This window comes from Eutrigla gurnardus (genome assembly GCF_963514095.1).
Source record: "Eutrigla gurnardus genome assembly, chromosome: 21".
NCBI classification, from domain to species: Eukaryota; Metazoa; Chordata; class Actinopteri; order Perciformes; family Triglidae; genus Eutrigla; species Eutrigla gurnardus.
In genome coordinates, this window is record NC_139932.1 from 16,121,699 (window position 1) to 16,144,446 (window position 22,748).

A 22,748-nucleotide genomic window follows, 5' to 3' on the forward strand; every position below is an offset into this window, starting at 1 on the left:
TGTGATTTAATTATATTTATTATCTATCTTATAGTGCATTGATACACAGTCATGTACATTCATTCTTCAAGGAGTCCGACCGTGTATTTACAAATATATATATACAATGAAAACACACAGTTTCAGTCGGATACCTACGGTTCTGACATGTAGAACCGTTTTGTAGGAAATCCAACGATATCAACATATATACACATTTAAATAACAGGTACAAGTTGTGTAAAAAATATATAAAGCGTCCTGCAAAAGCTTAATTGTCCCTTTTCTGGCACTTCCTATAGGTGTCGCTCATTGACAAGTGAGTCCAGCATTAATTCATTCAGTAATACTAAGGGCAATTTGTATGTTGGGGGGTTATTTTTCTGGTTCGTAATACCTCTTCTTCATGGCTCGATACTTCCTGAGGAAATACAGGGCTTCCAGCTCCTTGATGACGTGGTCGCCGCGGGCCACCAGCTTCTGGATCTTTTCGGGGTCCGTCACGTCCTTATTCTTCATGAAGGCGGACTTCAGGCGCTCCTTGAAATAAGCGGATCCCTGCGGGTACTCACGGCCGAGATACAGCAGCTATTTAGGGAGAGAGGCCAGTAAAAACCACGCGCAACGCAGCACGCAAACGCACCTCATGCGTTTAAATGACTCGTTCACTTACAGTTTTGTACAGTTTGATAACCTCACCCCTGAAAGGGTTGGCCATGTCGGAAAGCGAGGCGGACTGTCGCGCTTCTGAAACGAGAATCACGTGAAAGAGAAACTCAACCGACAATGTCGAATATAATAAACCTTAAATCCTTCCTAAAGATGATATCATGCCGCCCTGGAATGAGCTAGCTCACGTGCTAACAGCTAGCTTGTCGGTTAGCATGCTACATGTATGACAGGCTCTACACAGCCGCGTTAAACAGCGCATTAATATTTACATGTATTCTTCTGTCGCGTAGATTTACTCCAAACTGTACAATAATATACGGAGAGAGACGCTTCCTCTTTGTCCTTCCTGTGACTTCACTACAGTAAAACACAGCCGTATGCCGTGTCGTCATGTCGCAAATGCAAAACAGAAAACTACGCATGCGCGGGGCGTTTCTATGGTTACCCGAACGCCCCAGTTTCCAGTTTCAGCATGGTGAGTTTTTACGAATACTTTTACAATAAACGACCCCAGTTTGGCTTTAGACCGTGTCATATTTAAATAGTTTAATCCACGGAGTTCAACACTAACTATTTAATGTCGCAAAACCCGGGAAATGAACACAAAATACAGACTACTAGCTTCTGAAGTTAGCATTACAGGAAGGAAGGAACCATTACTTTTAATGCTGTTTTTCCTTAGCAACCCCCCTCCTGTGTCTTTAGTTCATGTTTAAAACCTTCTATAACCTTCTCTATGTTTTCTCCTGTGAATGATAGCCACCCAAGAAAACAAAGGTATTGAGCAAATGTCAGTCAGCACATTTAGCATCCTATTACATTAATAGTTGAAGATCCATGCAGCCAGTCACTCCAGACCACCCTTCTAATATTGGCCACCAACAAACCTCTCCTCAGTAATGTCCCAGAAGTGAGCTATTTCCTGTCGAACACTGATTGTTTTGTAAATTTATTACATTGTTTTTGCTGATTTCAAGTCATCTAAGAGAAGTAAACTGACTAAGGTTCAGAAGGCGAGGAGGAAGCAGGAGGAAGAGGAGAGGAAGCTGCGACAGGAAGGTAAACGCTGCAAGATGAGGTTGGAATATGTGTATATGTAGGTGGTTAAGACAGATAACTTTAGGATTTGTGATGCTGTACTTATTATGTGTTCTTTTTGCTTTATAGAGGAAGCACGACTGCAGGCGGAGAAAGAAGAGCAGGAGAGACTGGAAAGAGAGAGAAAGGAGGAGGAGAGAGAAAGGCTTGAGTCAAAAGTAAGATACATTACCTTGTCCTTCAGCATCTGGTTCTTGTTCCTTGTCTGCATCCAGTCTGGAACAAACCCTGCTGATTGAAGACCAGAAATGTAAACTCTGACATAAACAACTCTTTAAAGAGATACATAGTATATATATATATATATATATATATATATATATATATATATATATATATATATATATATATATACATTCTTAAGTATAATGCTTTACTGTCATGGGTGTATTTTGCTGACAGGACCAAGAGCGCAGAGGAGACGAGCTGAACGAACTCCGCCATCTACTGGAGGAGAATCATACTGCAGCGAAGAAGTGGAAAACTGATGCTTTGGAGAAAGCCCAGGTTTGTCTTCCTGTCTGTCTGAGAGAGAGACTTCACATAAAACAAAAAGGGAAGTCTGACAGACATATAATTACCAATAATCAGTCTTTTACAGAAGCCCTGATAGGCGAGTGAGAATAACAATCTGTGTCCCTATTCAGACTGAATCAATACCAATAATATATTCAATAAAAATGATTTTCTGTTTTCTATGTCCAGTGGGAGAGATACATGCATAGCGGCGGGACCCCAGACCCAGCAGTACAGCAGGATATCAACACATATATCAGCTTATGGAGAGATGACCCAGAGGTCAACATCACATTTGTGCTGGAGCAATGTAACCTCGCTGTTCAGGTCTGTATGCAGATGGTTGTGCACTTAATCAATGAAGGGTCAATCGACCCGTTTAAGAGATCAGTTATGTATAAAATAAAAACACCAAATATTTGATTGTTACAGCTTCTGAAGACAGAATTGCTTACTTTAAGTTATGTAATTTTTTACAAATATGATTGCTATGGATTTTCAGCTATTTATCAGAATAATTAATCACATTATTATATTATTTTATAACTCCCCATTTCCCCCAATCATGAAATACAATTTTTTTTATACATACATGGCCTATAAAACTATATATAATCTAAAAAATATGAATGTGACATTAACGCTGCCCCTCATAGCTGATCGATGAGCTGGAGGATCTGCTCAGAGACGCCACAGACCCTCAGGAGGGCCAGAAGTACCAGGAGGCTCTCACACATCTGCAGGAGCTAATCCACTCTAAACACCTCCTCGCCACTGAGGAGATCCTCAAGGTACACGGATCATAGCTTTAACCTGTGCTTTACACATTGTGAAACACTTTGTAGCTATATGAAATGTGCTTTTTTAGTATTTTAGCACTTTTATCTGTTTTTTTTGTCTTCCTGGTCGTAGAGGGCCAGTGTGAACATCGACACCGAGACAGGCAACATGCAGGCTGTGTTCACACATGCCGACATTACACTGTGTCTCTGGGCCAACCTCAAGATGAACCCCAGGTTTGTGGAGGGAAAACTACATTTGGAACATTCATATTTAGCAGGGAGCAGCAAGTAGTGTTTCTCTTTCTTTCTCACGGCTCCATTCAGGTTTAAAGGTTTCAGCTTTGACGAGGCCGGCCTGGGCTTTGAGCTTCCCAAACAGCTGGCTGTGAGCAAAATCGCTGTACGGATCCTCCACACGCGTTACGACCACCTGTCCTCGCTGGCCAGGATGGCTGACCTGAGAATGCACACACCCAGCCGCAGGTACTGAGCAGAATACACAATACTTTCCCCGGTTAATAATACTAACCTGTGTTCCCGTCTTTCCTCATCCGTTTTGGTGCCAGGTCTCTTGCAGGTGGTGAGGAGGCTCCAGCAGACACGGACGTACCCGAGCCGGGGGAGACCGAGGACGAGGGGGAGGCGGAGAAAGACAACGAGACCCAGCAGCAGAGAGAGGACGAGGAGGTGAAGTCCATCCAAGGGTTGGAAGGGAGGGAGGTAAGAAGTTCCTGGTCTGGGCTCCTTAATTCACTGTGATGTTTGTGTTGTAACTGTGTGTGTGTGTCTCACAGAGTGCAGCCAGTCTACAGTCGAGCAGAAACAGTGTCCAGCCTGAGGAAGGCAGAGGGAGCCAGATACAGACCCAGATGGAGGCACTCGGCGGTAAGAGGCCCAGCCTGACAGGTCTATTGATACACACTAACACCATACAAGAACGTATTCTAAGTGGTTGTTTTCTGTCCTCTCACTTCAGCAGCGCTGGCCTCGACTCCTCCCCTCCCACAGCTGACAACGATGTGTGACCAGGTGGTGGACTTAATGCAATACACACCTCTGGGCGGCGTCTTCTACTGTGACGTGTTTCACCTCCCACCGCAGGCCCACCAGGTCAAGGGATGGGAAATTAGACAGGTAAATAGAATAAAGGTGGGGGTTTTTTTCCAGTGCTTGCTGTTTACGTTGACCTCACACAGCAACCTCCATACCCACGATCCTCTAGCTGCTGGACAAAGGGCTGCAGGTGTTCCCCTACCCCGTGGAGAAGTCCAACGCAGACGACAACGAAGATCTTTCCTGCCCTCCCGTTGGTGTGTCTGTGACGCTGCCCGACTCCGTCGTCTTCTTGGAAGCTCCAGAAGTGGCTCGCTGGGATGCTGCAGGTCAGGGAAGGTTCTATATGGAAGAATGTAAAAAAAACACATTATGTAATCATGGAATGTGGTTTTTCTCCAGGGAAGCAATGGAGGATGGACGGTATCAGCGTCGTGTCTTATGAGGAGGCGGAGGCCAAAGTCTCCCTCAGGATGGACTCCTTCCAGGCCTTCGTGCTGATGCAGGAAACGTACGCCAATCTTCCCTTCCAGAGATGGGAGCTCCGGCCGCTGGGACAAGACTCGGCTCTCTTCACCGTCAACGGGGCGCTCGTCGACGTCCGCATCACGATCCAGGTGCTGCCAAAGTACTGCAGGAACAGAGTCAATCAGATGTAGCTCGGCTGCTTTAATTTGTGTCTGTTCTCTTGACTAACAGGGCGATCAGTGCATGCTGCGGTCGGAGCCAGAGAGAGGCCTCTCTCACCTCCTGGGGAAGTGGATGAGTGGCCCCGTCCTGCAGAGGGCCATGCTCAACGCAGGGGTCAACATCTTCGTGAACGAGCACACGGACAAATACGTCCGTAGCTGCGGCAAGGTCTGCACATTTTATACATGGGAGACAGGTTTATTTGAGAGTCATTCTCTGTTGAATGCACAAGCCGGCACCGTAGCAAAATGTCTAGTGTGTTTAATATACATTGTAAATTACTTGTAAACAAGACATTTCCCATTTACAGAGAGTAACTTACTGTGATTTACCTGTACTTGTACTTGTTTGCATACCAGTGGATTACAGTCCAACGTTCTCCAGTGTTATAAATACACCCGTGTGGTTCCTCTCCTCTTCAGGATCCACTCACAGAGCACGCTGCCTACGAACAGATGGCCCTCTTCGCCTCTGCCTGCGCCTTCTCATGGAGCAAGTGGAACGCCAAATGTGGAGCCGAGCATCTCGTGGTGCAGGTATTCTCGCTCACACGCGGACGCAGCTCATTTACGTTAGCATTCTAGCCCTAAAACGGTCATTTGCATGTTTGTACTCCAGGCGTGTGAGCACCTCAGCCCCGACCCGGCGCCCAAAGACTCGTGGAGTCTCTACCTGCTCGGCGCTCAGAGGAGTCAGAAGCTGGAGATCACAGAGAAGAGTGAGACCTTCTCTCCAGAACTCCATCCTAGAAGTGAGTTTCACTCCACCTTCGTCCACATGCTCCAGGACGACATGACCACCGACGGCATAGTGAGGACCAGACAATCCAATTACCTGTTTGTGGATGCAGTACAGAGCCTGCTCTGTGCCACCAGACCCCTGATGTATTCATAACCCGTCTGAAATGTACCTGCATTTGCATTTTTTTTTAAATTAAAGACACCTTCATTTGAAGAACAGACATCTTCTATTGTAGAATAGGCTACTTTATTTGTGCAAAGTCTCACGCATCTTCTTTGGAACATACAAAAAGGGAGTACGAAGTTGAAACCGGTGACAACCACAGCAAGAACATAAAAACCTTTGGTGTCAAGACTGTAGCAATGTAGAATTATAACTTAACAAAAATAAACTTATTCACATTCCCACTCAAAACTAACACTCATAAATACATGTATTTCAAAAAATCTTTAAAAACACCTAAATTGTACGTTTTATTACCAGTGTTCGTAGACTTAAAAGAAGAAAAATAAAGTCCATTAAAAAGGCTGGCTGTCCTCCGGGTTTAAAAAGCCATCGTCCATGATGTTCGTCAATGGAAAACTGCACAGCGGCCCGTTGTGTGACCCGGTGACCCCAAGTAGGAGGTCGCCAGCAGCACCGACAGGAAAACCGCATTATAATGCGTTTACACCACCTGTTACGGCCTCTTCTCTTAAAACACACATGCATTCATACACACACACACACACACACACACACACACACACACACACACACTCGCACTTAAAAAGACTAATATAGCAAACGTGATGTGATGCATAAAATCCTCCATAGGGTTAACGGTCCCCTGAGGCCTGTGCTGTTGATGAGAGTTTTAGGAGTCTTCAGGCACCAGTAAACAGCCTCCCTCCTCCAGTGTGACACACTGGGCACGGATCATCTCTGCAGAGGGCCGACGGCCGGCAACACCATCCGACCCCGGGGCGTCCGGGGGCTAGACGGGGGGCTGTCCGTTATGCCGGAGCCCCGTGTAGGGCCACAGCAGCTGCTGGATGGTCATCCAGGAGTCCCCGGTCCCCACGGGGGCCGCATCTACCGCTGGCTGCATCACCAGGCTGGCCAGCAGAGCCAGGAGACCTGCAGGGGAACCGGGAAGATTTTACATGAAAGGAGGGAGAACATGCAGAAACTAAAAAAGGTCAAAATGGGTTTAAACCCTAAGATTTTTCTGAATTTCTTTAACTTTAACCTTTAAAATAGTGAACTCTTGTTGTTGAAACTCATCTTTAAAGACAGAGAAAGTGGGCGTACCTGCTAGCACCACCACCATCGCCAACCAAAGCCAGAAACCCCGCCCCCCTCTGGCTACCGCCGCTGCTGCAGCCGCCCGGGAGGAGGTGAGGCTGTGGGACAGAGACTGGGCTGTTCCTGGGTCTGTGGATGTGGGGCTGGAGGAAGGGCTTGGACTGGAGGTGGGGGAACAAAAGAATAACATCTTACCACATGATAAGTAGAAAATGAGGCATGAAAGAATTTTTAAAAATGGTCCAAGATGAAGCAAGAGATTGTATAAGTTATCAAAAATGAGTCCGTTTTTGTTGGTCATTTTTGGTAACTCATGCTGTGAATTAACTGCAAAGTTGGTTCCAATGAAGTGGATTTTACCACCTGTGTCAAAGATGTCAAACCATTCATGAGCAGAAAGCTGCAGTTAGTCACCGTTGGCATGGCGATGGACTTGAGCATTGAATGTTAAGGCAAAGGCAGCAAAGTTTTGGCCTGGAATGTGTCAACAGTAGCAGCGCTGCTTAAATCACTGTAAGGCCTTTAAGAGTCACTGCGAGGCTGTAAGTGGCTTTTAATAGACACTCTTACTGGGTCTTTTGCATGCATTCAGTGTATTTTTAGACTCCACAAGCACTCTCCTCCACTTACAGCATCACAAAGAGCTCATCCTGACTCCTGAGCAACGTGGAGGGAAGGAAAAAATAGAGGAAAGGATAGTTCAGAACAACGCTGCACAAAAACACAGGAAATAGTCCCAAGTGTGGTGGTTTGCACATACAATAAAAACGGCTGATTGTTAGTAGAGGAGAGAAGACGAGTTGGTTATTCAAGCTTCGTTAGCGGCACTTGAGATCCATGCATGAAACACAACATGACGAAGCGTGTCACACACACTGATCTCAAGTCAGTTAAACAGCTGATTGTTTCTGGTCCTTCCAGTAAAGAAATGTTAATATGGTTCAAAGCTGCTGAGCAAAGAAGAAGGCAGTCCAGCACAGACCCGTATAATGAAAGAGGTTCACCACTTAGGAGGGTGATGTACTCACAGCTTGTGTCATCTCGTTCCTTTTTTTAATTTTATTTGTTTATATTCTCATAATAAATTATCCATAACAAGCTGCTCACTTTTACAAGTAAATTGCTGAAAAATAATTCAGCCTATTTGTAGCATTTGTTAGCATCTTAAAAATGCCCTGGAGCACTAAAATGTTTATTTTTTTAATAAATAAATAAAATAAAATCTACTTTGACAGGAAATTAAAATCTGTCACTGATGTCAAAAGGTCAAACTACTGGGCATTTTCATTTCTGAAGAGCAGAAACGCCACAGAAATGATGTTGAACATCAGATATAATAAAAATAATAACATCTAATATCTTGAATACCAGAAAACATTTAGTTCTCTTCTGGAACGTCAACGCAGCTAAATGATGAACTCTTCCACTACGCAGCTAGCCTCGTAGCTCCTCCTGCAGAAAGTGGTGCTGCTGTAGACCAGGTGGGGGGGGGGGGTTATCTGGTTTTGGACTAACGTCTTGAGGGGCAGAATGAGGGAGGTGAGTTTGATGCCCAGCTCACTGAGACTGGACCTCCTCCTCTCTGCCACCGGCGCCTCCTTCTGCTCGTCCTCCGACGGGGAGTCCGTGTTGTCGTAGGTCGTCCTGTGGGCATGCGTGGGTCAGGCATTCACAAACACACAGATACGAGCATCGTCCACATATAAACCACACCGACTCCGTATGTGCACGTGCACACATGCACACTTCATGCCAACGCATAATCATCTCCCGCTGCACACAAACAGCCCTGCAATAAAACAACGAAGCTCCTCAACGTACATGATCTCATCTCACCAACGCACAAAGCAGAGTTCACGACCTTTCACATATTTGGAGAGCATTAAAAGTGCTTTGCATTTATATTTCTGGCTTAGTGAATCAAATAAATTAGACTTTCCTCGTCCAAACATTTGAAAGCTACATGGTGTCGATAAAAACATTAAAAAAAAAAAAAGAGTCCAGTCTCCTGCTATGCACAAAGAAAAATGGAGCCAGATTTGGGAAATGTCACAAAAGGGCGTTTTGCTTCCGATAAGCACTTCCCCATGCGTGGAGGGACCAGATGCATGAAAGATGGCCGCTGTGTGGTGTGATGTCATCACTGATTTGTCCTGTTTTGTTCCTTCCCTTCACATTCTCACAGTGTTAGTTTCCATCTACACATGCCCTGAATTATATCAGTTCATTATGTTACACTTTAAAACAAATAAATAATAATAATAAAAGCTTTATGGTTAGAGAAGAAAACTTAAATGTGAAGTTTGCATAAAAATAATAAACTGGACCACAACGTAAACATGCCATCATTCTTCACTGTGGGACTGAGCGGCCATCTTTCTGCATCTGAGCCCACGATGATAAAAAACGTGCGACGCAGCCAGCGTGGTCCCGTCGCCTTCACGTGTCTTACCCCTTCATCATGAGCGAGGGCTCTTCAGTGTCAACCCAGGCCGCCGAGCTAACAAAGCGCTTTAGCGGCGGGCGTGCAGTGCTCTTCCCTGCCACATTCCTGGAAACCATCGTCGTTATCATATGAGGGCATCACAACACAACAACAACCCTCCTCATGTCACAGAGCAGTAAAGCCTGTTTTTAAAGAGAGTCATTTCAACAGTACTTTGAATCTAAAGCACACTCTCCAAATCTCGTCAGATACCTACCACGGGGACCGCCTGGTCAGCCTCTCTGTCTCAGCCTCCGAGCACTCTTGGGTTTTGGACTGTGGGGGAAGAACAAATAAATAAATATAACATTTTGGGTCGTGATTCGTCTAAAAACAAAAACGTTTATCCTCACGGTATAAGACTAATACGTGCATCTTTGACATCTAAAGCAATCCTGAGAAAACGGACGTATCCTCACACGTCATAAAAGTGCATCTCATTATGGACGGCCAATCAATGCGCTCGCATAAGCAGGACTTCCTGGTGAAGCGTGCTTAGGACAGTATTACGAGTGCAAAAGGCCCATTAAAAACCAAACGGGCGACATGATCCCGTCTCTGTCCTGCAGGGTCTTCCTCACCATGTCAAAGTGCATGTTGGTCCCACCAGAGCGGGGTATCGTTGCTATGCTGACCCGCCGGCCTGTCGACTGCTGGGGAGGAAGATGAATGACTTCATAAATCACGTATGAACACAAGGAGGATGTAATGTAACGTAACGGCAGCTGACCTTGTAGTACTGCGTCGTCGGCTTCTTGCCACGGAAGTCATCTGGAAAGAGGAAAGGCGTTATGTTATAGTATATAACATTAATCATCTCCCGGTATATAACTTTACGGTATAATCAACACTACCACGTTCAGTCTGCGACCCGAACGACCTCTCGTTCTGCATGAGCGCCTCCCTCAGCTCCAGCAGCTCGGCGTGCTCCTTGGTGTACATCCTCCTCAGGTTCTCCACGTGCTGGATCATCACCTCCACGGCCTTCCCGATACGACTCTCCTATCACACACACACACACACACACACACACTCCGTTAAATCCTCATTACATCGCAGCACAGTGGAAACAACAACACAGACGGGCGTTCTCCCACCTGGTGAATCGCTCCCAGCATCTCGGAGCGACTGGACACCCGGGTCATGGACTGGATGAGGATGTCCAGGTTCTTCTGGAGCCTCTGGATGATCTCCATGGACTGGTTGTCGTCCTCGCACAGAGGAGTCAGAGCCTTGGAGGAGAGAGACATGATGGTTTTACAGTCAAGTCCACGAACCCACGACTCATTCAGTTTCATTTACAGGTTAATAAATAAAGTGTTATTGATGGAGGTTAACATTTTTTGTATCTATACAACAGGAAAACAGGACACTGGATCCATTGTTTCTACTATATTGTGATGTAATCGGGATCAGCTCAATTATTTACACAGTCAAAGATGACTCCAGTCCTTTTGGAGGCAGCTGGACTTGGTTTAGACATTTCTGCTCTCATCCAAGAGGCCACATCAGTTCTGGTATTTAACTTCTTGTAGAGTCGCTGGAGGACATGAGTCCACACTCCTGAGACTGTATGTACACAACATTACACTTTGCTATGAAGCCACACACTGACCTGCAGTAAGCCCTGACAGCTGGACACCTCCCTGCGGACGTTCTCCTCCGCCAGGTCACGTGACCTCTCCTCCAGCCGGAGTCTCTTCTCCAGGGTGAACATGTCGCACTTAAAGCCCAACGCCAGCCGCTGGAACTCCGCCTGCAAACATGAAACGCACTCCACTCACTTTTTCTTTTCCTTTTCTGTTTTTTTTCGGCACTCAGTGTTTGACTTGGCATCGTATGCTGCCAATTGCAAACGAGGGGACGGTTTCTAGCATTTCCTTGTGTAATCAATCATGGATCGGAGCTCCACCCCTCTATCAAACACAGTGTTATTGTGCTGGTAGAAAAAGATACACCAGATAAACCATGCAACTTCCCTGTAGAGCTTTTTAACTTTCTATTAAAGTATGAAATGGGTTTTAAACGACTTTAACGTTAACTAAATGTGTATGTTACAAGACTCATATGTGGCATAACAGCTTCCTGTTTATACGACAAAAGGAACAAAACAAAAAAGTGTCTTTAACGCAGCACATGCCGGCTTTATTAATGATATGGTTTCCATACCTCAATCTCCTTGTCATTAGGCGACAGGCTGCAGATAAAAGAGATGACAGTGAGGACAGTGAGCTCTTATTAAATATGAAGGGTGCTGTGGTTCATTCTGCTCTCTGACCTGCTCCGGTCCTCTTTGACGGCGTCCGAGATCACCGCCGCCTCAGCTTGAAAAGGACATCATTACGACGAGCACTCATTTAAAATCAATAGACGGGCACATATTGTATCATTTCCCCCCACATACCTTCCTTCTCCGTGGCCTCGCTGCTCTCGCTCGGCTCCTCCTGGACCTTGTGCTCCTCGATGGCCTCCATGCAGCGCGACATCTCCTGCAGGGCGCAGACAAACTTTAGCGCCTCGCGCCGCTCATCCTCTCCCACCTCGGCTCCCTCAGCGTCCATCACGCTGCCCTTCACTCGTTTACATAATAAAACAGCTGCCGGTGGAGTCGGCTCTCGAGTTTAAGAATGAAACTATGCACTCTCCCTTCCGTCTGGCTTTCATGCACACACACTCGCTCACGTAGCTGGAAAGACGGCATTTCATCGCCAGGTTGAGACGTCATGCTGATCGAGGATACTGATGCCAAAATCTCCTTACTGACAAGGAAACCAAGCTCCATTCAACGCCATCCTCTCGTCTTAAGTTACAGTTAAACTAAGAATTAAACATGAAAAATATATCCTACAAATAATGAAGAAAACGCACTTTTTAAATTTATTGTTTGTATTGCATGGTCATAGTTATGGTTGTCGATATATTTGCTATAAAAACACTATAATATTCTGTAATCAATGACTTTAAATCACCATTAATAGAATAAAGTGGGTGTTAAGAGAAGGTCTTACCAGTTGCCTCTTGTTCTTTCCAGAGAGAGGGAGGGAGTCCTTTTTGGCTTCACTATCCTCCGACGGCCTGGGGTCAGAGGTCACGCTGCCCATGCCGCTCCCCGATTGGCCGGCGTGCGTGACGGATGATCCCGACCGAGTGGCGGCGGCGCCGCCGCCGCCGTGAGAAGAGTCGGCCGCTCCGCTGCCGGTGAGCCGCTCCGTCCCTGGAAGAGAGAACGCCGGCGTTGTTGTTGTGTGGGTGGTCGAAGTTACACCGAGATGTGAGGAGGCGTAAAAACAAACAGTCCGCTTCCACACACACACACACACACACACACACACACACACACACACACACACACACACACACACACACACACACACACACACACACACACACACACACACACACACACACACACACACACACACACACACACACACACACACACACACACACACACACACACACACACACACACACACACACACACACACACACACACACACACACACACACACACACACACACACACACACACACACACACACACTTCTACCTTCCATGCTGGCGGCCGCTGCTGACACCTCGGCTGCACTGCCCTGCACGCTCTCCTCCTCTTCAACCAGCACAGGGAGCAGACACGTGCTGGAAACAACCACACATTTATTTAAAATCAACCATTCAGACATCGCTAAAGCCTAAAGAGTCCCTGAACCGCTCACCTGTCCTCCGCTGCCGATCCGTCTGCCGACTGGTCCCGGGTCAGGCTCTGAGTGGACAAAGAAGGACGACATGGAGGGAGGGGGGGGGGGGGTGAGAAACAGACAGGTGGCCTTGCAGCGCCACACGGTACGAGGAAAAAGGTCAATGATTACAGAGACACACATTTGTGCAGCCGTACCTGTCCCATGGCAGTGGAATGATATCTAAAGCTCCACGGCGGAGGGAAAGAAGAGGACTCCTTATGTAACGCGTTGCTTCATGGAGAGTGTGTGTGTGTGTGTGTGTGTGTGTGTGTGTGTGTGTGTTGAGAGGGGCGCTCCGAGGACTCGTTAACACTGGCACGGTGCTAAGTGGTGGAGGCGGGCTGCGTTCATACACACAGCGGTGCGTTCGTGTTCACACAATGGAGCAAGGTGAGCGCTCGGAGCAGCGCAATGGGATATTGTGTAATGTGTGTGTGTGTGCATAATATCCGTTTCGACACATCTGCCTTTCACTAAATACACACAAAAAAAGATTTTACAATCTGAAAGGAAATCTGAAGGATAAAAGTCAAAGACTAAATAGTGAGATGACGTTAACGCTGTTTAGCATAATATGGGGAGAAGTCCATTTACAAGTAAAAACTACTATTTGAATATATCCAAATGATTTAGTCCAAAGTCATTCAAACTAACTCGGCTACTTTGCCGGCAGGTTAAAAGCAGGTTATCTACCAGGCCTCTGTGAATGTCATTAAACCCCGAGGGGAAGCCGGTCTTTCTTCAGACTCGATAAACCGGGCTGATCGATCTCTCTGCCGACGCCAACCAGACTGGTGGATCTAGTCAGTCATCCTTTTCATTTTGTGCTTTGGTTAAAAGTGACAGTGTTTTTTTTTTTTTTTTCAGTTCCGAGACGTCAAAAGTTTCATTTTTGGAATTTGAGCACAGGAAAATTGTGATATTTTATTTCTCCATGTTATTTTCTTTGTAAATTAAAATAAAAGAAACTTTTAATCAGTTGATTTAAAAAAATAAATGAATACCAAAACCATATGAATAGCTTTAACTTGATGATACTTATCAATAATGAAAGCACTTCAACATTGACACCTCAGTAAGCCGTATTGATTAATTATTAATGAATGAATTAAGTATTTAGGCTTGAGCATGATTCGCCTGATTCTCTGATTCATGTTACACCTCTGACCCCCCCCCCCCCCCCCGCTCTCACTCAGCCAGTGAAACACATAAAAAAAGAGAAAATTAAAAAGAGGAAGCGGAACCGGAGCTGAAGAGGAAGTTCGATGCCCTCATGCACTAAAACTAACCTTGGTACGACTCATGGCTGCTGTGCTCGGGTCCGCCTCGCCCTCCGTCTCCCCTCCTCCCCCGTGGTCCTCGCTGGCCGGCTGGGTGCTGCGCCGCAGGGTGAAAAGGTCAAAAGGTCACCTGTCAAGCACTATGCATTTTCTCCCTCCTGATCAAACACACTTTTCCAACCATCTAATGAGAGTTATGTTACAGTGTGAAAGTGAGGGAGCAGCCTCCGTCTCTTTGGAGGCGGAGCCTGCCTATGCAAAGCAGGAATACTAATGAGCCGACAGGCTCCTCCCACAGCGAGGGAAGCACCCATTTGACTAGCAAATGTGGATAAGTAGAGGGTGACTTCGACTGAGTGCTGCTAACACCCATCAGCCATGGAGGGGGGGGGGGGGGGCAGGATGTGGGTCGAGGCTTCGTGGTAACATCAGATTTGGAAGCGTCTGTTTTAGGTGTAATTTGCCGGTCCAAACAGGTTTAGTCTGGATCCAGTTGTGAGGAAGCGTATTGTCCGACACAAATAAAGAGAACATGTCTTTAGGTCATTCATGCATCATCTACGGTGAGTAAAACGTCACCACAGAACCTCATTTATGGCATTCTTTGATTAGGGTTTCAGATGCCTCCTGGGAAATAAGCAGGATTCAGAGTCTTTCCCCTCAGCAGAAATAAAGGCTCATTCGTCTATATTTCTACTTTCTTCTGAAGCGCCTGGAACGAACTAGTTCTGCAATATGTAATTTAGGATTTCCACAAGGAGAAAGGCAATCTAATAGTACGATTATGTTGCAAATAAAACATTTCTGCATTCACCACTCTGTCTGGGTCATGGTCTCATCCGGTCCAGGTGCTGTGCTGTTGGGAGGAACCATCTGGGCTGCCGTGGGAGGGATGGGACCGAGTTTGATGGTGTGGTCCGTCTCAGGTGAGCCGTTTAGATCCTCAGCATCTGTGAACACACGAGAAAAAGCAGTTTGTGGCGGTCAGGAATACACATCATGGAGACGTCGGCTGTATTGTCATTTTACTCTAATGGAGTTCCTACATTTCCCAGGGTGCATTTTTTCACAACACCAGAAAACAGCCAGCTTTAATATAATATTTAATGTCTTTTTAACATCCGAGAACATTTTTTTACACAGCAAATACAAAGGATATCAATAATTTACATGATGATATTTGTTCACGATTTTACAAAGCACGCCACACGCGTCAGGAAATGAGTCATTCTTTCCCACAGTTAAGTGACTAGCTGACAGTTGGGGGGGGGGGGGGGGGGGGGAGCAAAACAGAAAGATTGAGAGTGAGCGACATAGAATATGAATTAGAGAGAGAGAGAAATCTTACTGTTGTTCTTCGAGTGGGAAAGATCAGGGAGAGCATCCGCCTCTGGGTGTCTAATGATGACAGCTTGTGAGTGGGTGCTCAATGGCTCTGCTGCCTCCTCCTGAAGACACACACACACACACACACACACACACACACACACACACACACAGACACACACACACAGACACACACACAGACACACACACACACAGACACACACACAGCAATATTAAAAAAACAAACCAGGAAAAAGGTTAAAAGATCAACCACGTAGCAAACAGCAGGCCTACAATCAGTCATGAGAAACACATCTTTGCCGGATGAGAAGTCAACAAACCCTCGACCAGCTGAAAGCATGCCGTCCATCAGGTTGACGGAAAGACCCATAATTACCGCCGTCGCCTCCACGGAAACGCTAAAGCAAACTTTCAGAATGACTGCAGCGAGGATGGAGATGAGTCAGTTTCAAAAACCTTGCAGGGATGAAATTAGGCTGCCGAGTTACATAATGTGTATTTCAGTCTTCTTTTGCCAACAACAGTGTTTTTGTTTCTTTTTCTAACCGCAGTGTGACCTGAAGGTTTCACCCCTTTGTCCTTCTATATAAGGAAGCAGAGATCTGCAGCACAAGCATGCACACGGCTGCCTGTGAATACTGATGTGTGAAGAGCTATTTGGTAGGCAAATGTCAGCAAGAGGAAAAGACAGAGAGAGAGAGAGAGAGAGAGAGAGAGAGAGAATATGGTTAGAGTGTGAGAGAAAATAACAGCGACCCTCCTCGCTGACGATGCGTTCAAGGACAATCTCATATCTGACATTTGAAACTGGAACCGTGAAATGTTCACACGTGTCAGAGCATCGTCGAACACAGGTAGAGTCCCAGCTTCTATCTTCTATCTCGGGAACTCAAATACACAATAAGTATGCAAATTGTGAGCTAGATAGTTTTCATGCAGTAAAAATCAGCAGAATCCTGAGAGGTTTGTCTAAAGATCAACATAACTTTAAAAACATCCTACTTCCTTCCCACCACTGTAAAAGGAAATGCATCATTAAATTAAACAGCAAAAAGCCGTATCATTTTCCTTGAAAACACAAAAAAACAGGTAAACTGAGCAGCAAGTGTGTTTTTTGTTGCCGTCATGCTTCCTGCTGACATGGTTACACCCGTCACACACCTGCCCATCACAACTACAGCAACCTATTGTTGCCTCCGAGTAGGAGGAGAGTGTCTTGCTCAAGAGCACCTTAGCAGTAGTTCTAAGAAATCCTTGATAGTAATGGTTTCCTGGCTGGTCGACCAATCAGAAGTCATTATTTCAGGCCAAAATCAAAGCTCATATATCCCTGTTAAACTGCTGCTGCTCATTTTTAATAACAAGGAGATAAACTTGTTTGTTGAAATTAAAAAGCTAATCCTAAACAAACACATTGTTTATATTCATTAAGCCACAAGCATGTTGAATTTCCACGAGGTCACATGATCACATGTGAAAGATGCTCCGAAGCTACATTCAGTTTGGCTATTATTTATTATTTCTTATTATTATTATTGATGCCAGGCTAAAGACGAGTAGTTGAAACAGTTACATAATGACTTATGATGTTCAAAATTTATTTATTTATTTCGGGCATGTCAGTTAAATCATCATCATCACACAAAATTAACTTTACTCTGGAATGAGACGTCTGACAATTTAAAAGAAATGAGGTTTTACGATGTTTTCTAAGCAACGTTTAAGGTGCGCAAAAATATTCCATTCAATAACAATAAGTTAACGATTTCTGAAATGAATCGCTGAATATCTTCAAGGCAACGCTCATTGGAATTGTGCCGTTTTAAGGACATTTAAATTAAATATTAAGGACACACTCAGGGAATACAGAGTTAAAAGGATCATCAAAAAAAATGCACAAAACGGTGTCACAATTCAATTTACCTGCACAGATGGACAGCTGACCTCCGGCTCTGACTCGACGCCGGCTGCAGAATCTGTAACAGATGCAGAACAACATTTTAATTAGGAGGAAATCAACCCCACCTTTAACCACCATAAAAGGCTGGCCTGTCTCTCATGCCAGGCCCCGATGTGAGGGAGGGGCAGCGAGGTTAAAGTAGCGTGCACGGGGCTGAGGTGGCATCCATGACCACGTTCACTCCTCTCCTTTCTGTCCGCCTGCCAGCTGCTCATGCAGGCAGAGGAATGAGGGATTACTGAGCTCACATCGTGGCCTCAGACCGGTCCTACACCTGGCCTTACAAGGACCTCCAGGAAGAGAGGCTCGCACACACACACACGCTCAAAACCTGTATAAGAGCAGGGCCACAGCACCCATAGAAGGCAGGGGTCCACCGCCAAGGGCCTCAGAGTGTGTGTGTCCTTGCAATGAGTGTGTGTGTGTGTGTGTGTGTGTGTGTGTGTACTGGTGCTTTAAGGGTGGCTGAGTGCCCTGTGACTCCCAGGGATTACAGGAGGATAATCCACACACTCACACTCTCTCTGACACACAAATCAACCCCCAAAGACAATAAGTGAGTCAAACCTGAAAATTAATCCTAACATGATGTTTAACTTGTTATCTAAGACTAAAAAGGCACTTTTTTGGCTCCACAATGGGGATTTAAGAGACCACAATAAGTAAAATATTGCCGTTTACAGTAATCCGTACTAATAACATAACATATTTATGGCCAGCATGCTGTGGTTGAGTGTTGATGTTCAGTTTCTCCATGCCTAACCTGGAGCTATGTGTGGTTTAAGTGTATTATTTACAAAGTGGCCTCGATATTCTCATGTTAACAAAAAGCAGGATGTATCGGCTCACATTCTTGTTGCATGAGGTCAGTTCACGACCCAGGGTGAGTTTATTAAATCATATTTACCCCTATTTGGCTTTACTTTATGAGGTTCCAGTTAGCTCGGGGCTAACTCTAAGTCTTTTAAAGGCTGAATATGTTGAAAGCCAATCCAAAACAAACAGCTATAATATACCTCTATTATTACATTAACTACTATGTTAGGTTAAGTTTTATTTAATTGGATTTATTTACTATTTTTACCAATATAATTGTATTTTTTATTTATGTATTATTTTTTTTATTATTTGATTTAATTGATTTGATTTCTTATTTATTATAGTTATTAATTTTATTATAATTTTATATATATATATATATATATATAATTATTATTATTATTTCTTTATTTTCATTGATAAACTGATTTTGCAAGTTGAGTGTGTGTGTGTGTGTCTAGGGTCTAGTTCAAAATGGGGTTATTGTTATAAGAATTTTGTATAACCACATGATTTTAGTGTTCTCTGTTTATGTTAGAGCTTTAGGGGTCTCAGTATTTTTACGACTTTAGCATCCATGGTGACCTCTGAGGTCCCCGTCTTAGGAGGCCCCATGCCTTAAAGCATATATTGAACTGTTAATGACTTTAGTACATATGCGCTGAACTATTAATGACTTTAGTATTTCCACTAATGACCTGAACAGGCCCTAAAGCTATCCTGCAGAACAGCTAACCGTTATCAGGGGCCCTGTGCACGTGATGTCTTGTATTACATGTTTTCAGTGACGCGTTATCTCCTGTGCCTTTAAAAGACTCAAGTCACAACAATGATTTGAGCACTTTCTCTGTAGCATCCTCATAGGTTGTTACACTGTAACTGCTCCTCTTGTACAAGATCAAAGTCAGACGTCGACTTTACTTATGTCTCCGATCTCCTCCTTGGGTGAATTTATTCGTTTACGGGAAACAGTTATTGTATGTTGTTCAATGTTGTGTAATAATAATATAATAATAAATATATTGGGGGAAGAAAACCTACTCTGATTAAAAATAAACTATATTTGCTGTGATTTGAAGTAAAGACTTGGACTACCATGGTGGTCCTTAAGTTCCCCTTCGCGGCCCCGCTCACCTGGCCCCCCTCCAGGCTGGGCCCCCCCAGAGACGGCCCACAGAGGAGTGGACGTGTCCCTCACTTCTCCCTCTCCGGCCGTGTCCACCACCGTCCACCTCTCCTCCGCCTCGTCGTCTTCACGCCGCCCGTCGTCTTCACGCCGCCCGTCCCGTTCCCTGCCGTTCCTCTCCACCAACTCATTCTTCAGGAAGTCTTGAAGGGCGAACTCCTCGTCCCAGTCCAGGTCGTCTCCGGTCTAGAAAAAGAGAATAGAGGAGAAATGACAAAACCCACAGTGGGAACATCCAACTGGGTCGTGGAGGTGATGATTTCTGCAGTTTATTCATTAACAAACCCAAAGGAAGCCCATCTATGAGGACTCCTCCCTGATTCAGTGCTAAGACCCGACATGAATCGTCAAAGCAACAACTTGCTCCATGTGAGCGAATCCCTTCCAGCGTTGCTGTGAAAACGGCGGCGCTGGAATGGAAACGTTGGGAGCGTGTCGGTGCATTTTGTGCTGCGAGCGGTGCGTAGGTGTGCGGTCGAATCTGCGTGGGTTGCACGTGTCCACTTCAGCCGCCAACTCACACTCAACTCTACCAGATCCTCCATCTGTCTGAATCCAGCTCCATCACCGCTCTCCCCCAAAGCAGACTCTCACATATTCGTAAATCCAAACACTGAGAACAGTGTCATTAAGTACAGGTTTATAGCTGACCTCGTCCTCCGGTAGGGGAGTCTGGCATGAGGCCTCCCTGCTGTCCTGGGGGGTCTTCAGCTGCTCCAGGTCCTCACACAGCTGGCGCTTCTGCTTCTCCTGCTCCTGCACCCTGAGTACCACAACACAAACGTCTCGTTAATTATGTAGACAAGCTTCACACTTCCCAAAGAAGCAGAAAAACACAGTATAGTGGACATACTGTACCCAATCCGCAGGCCCATGCAGTGTCCCATTCCGTTGCCCAGGGTGACCAGCGCCAGTTCTCCGACTGGAAACCGTTATGTAGATCCAGACCGAGGATCAGAACCTCAAATGTCTCCTCCTAGCAAACCCCTGATCCTAGCGCTCTCTTATAGTCCAGTCTTAATCTTAAGTAGCCCCTCTTTAGTCCCGCCCCCCTCCCCCCCCAAAAAACAATATTAATGTTCCTGAGGTCACCCTGGCAACCAAGCACCAGAAGATCCAACAGAGCCTGACCAGTCCTCCCTCTCTGGTCTCATACCGGACCACTCTGTTATATATGTGAAGGGGACGGCCGTCTCCATGAACACACACACACACACACACACACACACACACACACACACACACACACACACACACACACACACACACACACACACACACACACACACACACACACACACACACACACACACACACACACACACACACACACACACACACACACACACACACACACACACACACACACACACACACACACACACACACACTCCGAGGCAAACCCATCAAAGAGTTCAGAGTGAAGTCCAGAGTTGGCACAGACTCAGACCTAGTGAGGCAGACCCTTTGGGGGGGGAGGGGTCATTGAGGTCAGGATGATTGACAGGTCTTTTACCCACACACTCACTCACTCACACACACAGCTGAGCAGCCAACTGAGACAGAGCAGCGGAGAGCAGAGACACCTACATTAATTAGTGTGTGGCGTTAATATGTGGATTTTTAGGGGCAGATCTGCTCTAATGGCAGAAATAACTCGACATTAGTTGCATAAATTCATCTGAAAGTCTGCACAGCAACCAGGTCATTCATTCAGGATCATGTGGAATTTAAGATCCTCATGATAACTGCTATAGGCTCGTATAAACACGGGAGGTCAGTTAGGCTGACCAGCGAAACAACACTGCATTTTTTCACAGTTCATAAATGACGTCAGCTTCTGGTTTTCTTACTAATTCTTCAGTGGGATCAGCATCACTTTACTTAGCCAGGAAGTTAGTGTTTTAGCTGTGACAAACAGGGTTTAATTCAACCAATGAGATGTTTTTCTACCTTGTAACAAGCACAAGATTCACTGCAAAGCAGTTTTAACGGAATATTTGTGTTTTTAGATTTCCTTCTGTTATAATTATTATTATTATGTGATATATGTTGGTGTTCTTTTTTGTAAGCTGCTACTGGATGCTTGAATTCCCCTCCTACCTACCTCCCACCTCTCTCACCAGATTCCCACTCGCTTCACTACCAACGTCCACGGACAACAATGCTTTAACTCACCTGACTGAAAGGTGCAGGATCTCCGTGCGGGACCTCCTCATGTTACTGGCCATCTTGATCAGCTCCTTCTCCAGCGAGTCCGTGTACTGGGCCAGCTGGTCCAGGCTGAGGGCCCAGTCGGCCCTCCTGGCGTCCAGCTCGGCCTGCGCCGTCTGCGGAGGGGGGGGGAAGACGAGGCCTCAGGGTCAGCCTCGCGGTCCGGAATCGCTTTTCACGCTTTGCAAAAAGTTCTGACACCTAAATGCAACGAGAATCTCTGCATGCCGGCACGCAGGAGAAAGACCGGCTCTGCTCCGCTAATGGTTTCTGTCTCATTTGCTATGTTTAGAGCTGCATGGCAGTACGTGGCTAATGAATGCAGAGTGGCGACAATGAGGGAGGAGGGAGGAGGAGGGGGGGGAGAAAAAGAGAGAGAGAGATAGAAGTTTGAGCGAGGGAGGAGGGGAGTGGGTTGCGTTCATGGAACAACACACTGACTGAACAACACTGCTCGGATGGGGCCTGTTGAGTTATATAAGCGAGAGATCTCTAGAGAGGCGAGATAGTGGGTGGATGGAGAGGGAATAAACGAAGATAGAGATCACATAACATCATCTCATGATTCATCATTTAAAAAGGCAACACACATTCAAACATATAGAAGCTTACGTCAGAAGTGGTGGGCGGGTCTGTGAAAGTGTACCTGACCTGGAGACCGGAGTCCACGTCGCCCGCATCCTGCAACCTTCGAGCCGCAGACAAGACCGAGTCGGTCTCCTCTTTGAAATCCCGTTTCTGAAAAGAGGAAGAAATACTTTGAAGGTCACGGATGGAGCATTTCTTATGCATGCACTCATAAAGCCGTTACATCATACTAGTCTAATTGTACGGAGTGCACAATATCGTCTTTTATTAAGTTTGACTAAAGCTAAAAGGTGACATTCAAGAACTCAAAA

At 45.7% G+C, this 22,748-nt stretch overlaps 3 protein-coding genes across 14 annotated transcripts in view; 1 reads left to right on the top strand and 2 right to left on the bottom strand.

Moving 5' to 3' along the window:
* Positions 1-1,030, bottom strand: lyrm5a (LYR motif containing 5a). The gene is made up of 3 exons (XM_084039383.1): positions 921-1,030; positions 653-726; positions 1-567 (listed from the first exon to the last, which is right to left on the bottom strand). Exons 2-3 carry the CDS (start codon positions 695-697, stop codon positions 355-357), a joined length of 258 nt encoding a protein of 85 aa, XP_083895509.1. The 5' UTR covers positions 698-726; positions 921-1,030; the 3' UTR covers positions 1-354.
* Positions 1,025-6,277, top strand: dnai7 (dynein axonemal intermediate chain 7). Its single transcript, XM_084039379.1, has 16 exons — positions 1,025-1,126; positions 1,629-1,710; positions 1,819-1,907; positions 2,152-2,256; positions 2,455-2,592; positions 2,922-3,056; positions 3,178-3,281; positions 3,372-3,530; positions 3,614-3,767; positions 3,842-3,932; positions 4,027-4,181; positions 4,270-4,429; positions 4,503-4,717; positions 4,800-4,958; positions 5,213-5,326; positions 5,409-6,277. Exons 1-16 carry the CDS (start codon positions 1,124-1,126, stop codon positions 5,682-5,684), a joined length of 2,139 nt encoding a protein of 712 aa, XP_083895505.1. The 5' UTR covers positions 1,025-1,123; the 3' UTR covers positions 5,685-6,277.
* lrmp (lymphoid-restricted membrane protein) overlaps positions 5,756-22,748 on the bottom strand; it is a 26,696-nt gene continuing 9,703 nt past the window's right edge. The window contains exons 17-41 of one of the 12 annotated variants that reach the window (XM_084039373.1): positions 22,501-22,587; positions 21,814-21,965; positions 20,287-20,398; positions 19,584-19,821; positions 17,594-17,646; positions 15,672-15,771; positions 15,138-15,273; positions 14,333-14,420; positions 13,020-13,066; positions 12,854-12,942; positions 12,312-12,517; positions 11,708-11,792; positions 11,582-11,627; positions 11,473-11,500; positions 10,919-11,059; positions 10,401-10,535; positions 10,161-10,305; positions 10,034-10,074; positions 9,885-9,953; positions 9,521-9,579; positions 9,271-9,369; positions 8,334-8,462; positions 7,449-7,475; positions 6,825-6,979; positions 5,756-6,650 (exon numbers count right to left, since the gene is read on the bottom strand). In XM_084039373.1, the coding sequence (XP_083895499.1) occupies positions 6,508-6,650; positions 6,825-6,979; positions 7,449-7,475; positions 8,334-8,462; positions 9,271-9,369; positions 9,521-9,579; positions 9,885-9,953; positions 10,034-10,074; positions 10,161-10,305; positions 10,401-10,535; positions 10,919-11,059; positions 11,473-11,500; positions 11,582-11,627; positions 11,708-11,792; positions 12,312-12,517; positions 12,854-12,942; positions 13,020-13,066; positions 14,333-14,420; positions 15,138-15,273; positions 15,672-15,771; positions 17,594-17,646; positions 19,584-19,821; positions 20,287-20,398; positions 21,814-21,965; positions 22,501-22,587 (2,610 nt within the window). In that variant the 3' untranslated portion in view covers positions 5,756-6,507. Of the gene's footprint in view, positions 6,651-6,824; positions 6,980-7,448; positions 7,476-8,333; positions 9,370-9,520; positions 9,580-9,884; positions 9,957-10,033; positions 10,075-10,157; positions 10,306-10,400; positions 10,536-10,918; positions 11,060-11,472; positions 11,501-11,581; positions 11,628-11,707; positions 11,793-12,311; positions 12,518-12,853; positions 12,943-13,019; positions 13,067-14,332; positions 14,421-15,137; positions 15,274-15,671; positions 15,772-17,593; positions 17,647-19,583; positions 19,822-20,286; positions 20,399-21,813; positions 21,966-22,500; positions 22,588-22,748 lie in introns of those variants that run through there. The other 11 variants (XM_084039372.1, XM_084039371.1, XM_084039368.1 and 8 more) reach the window with 11 other exon arrangements.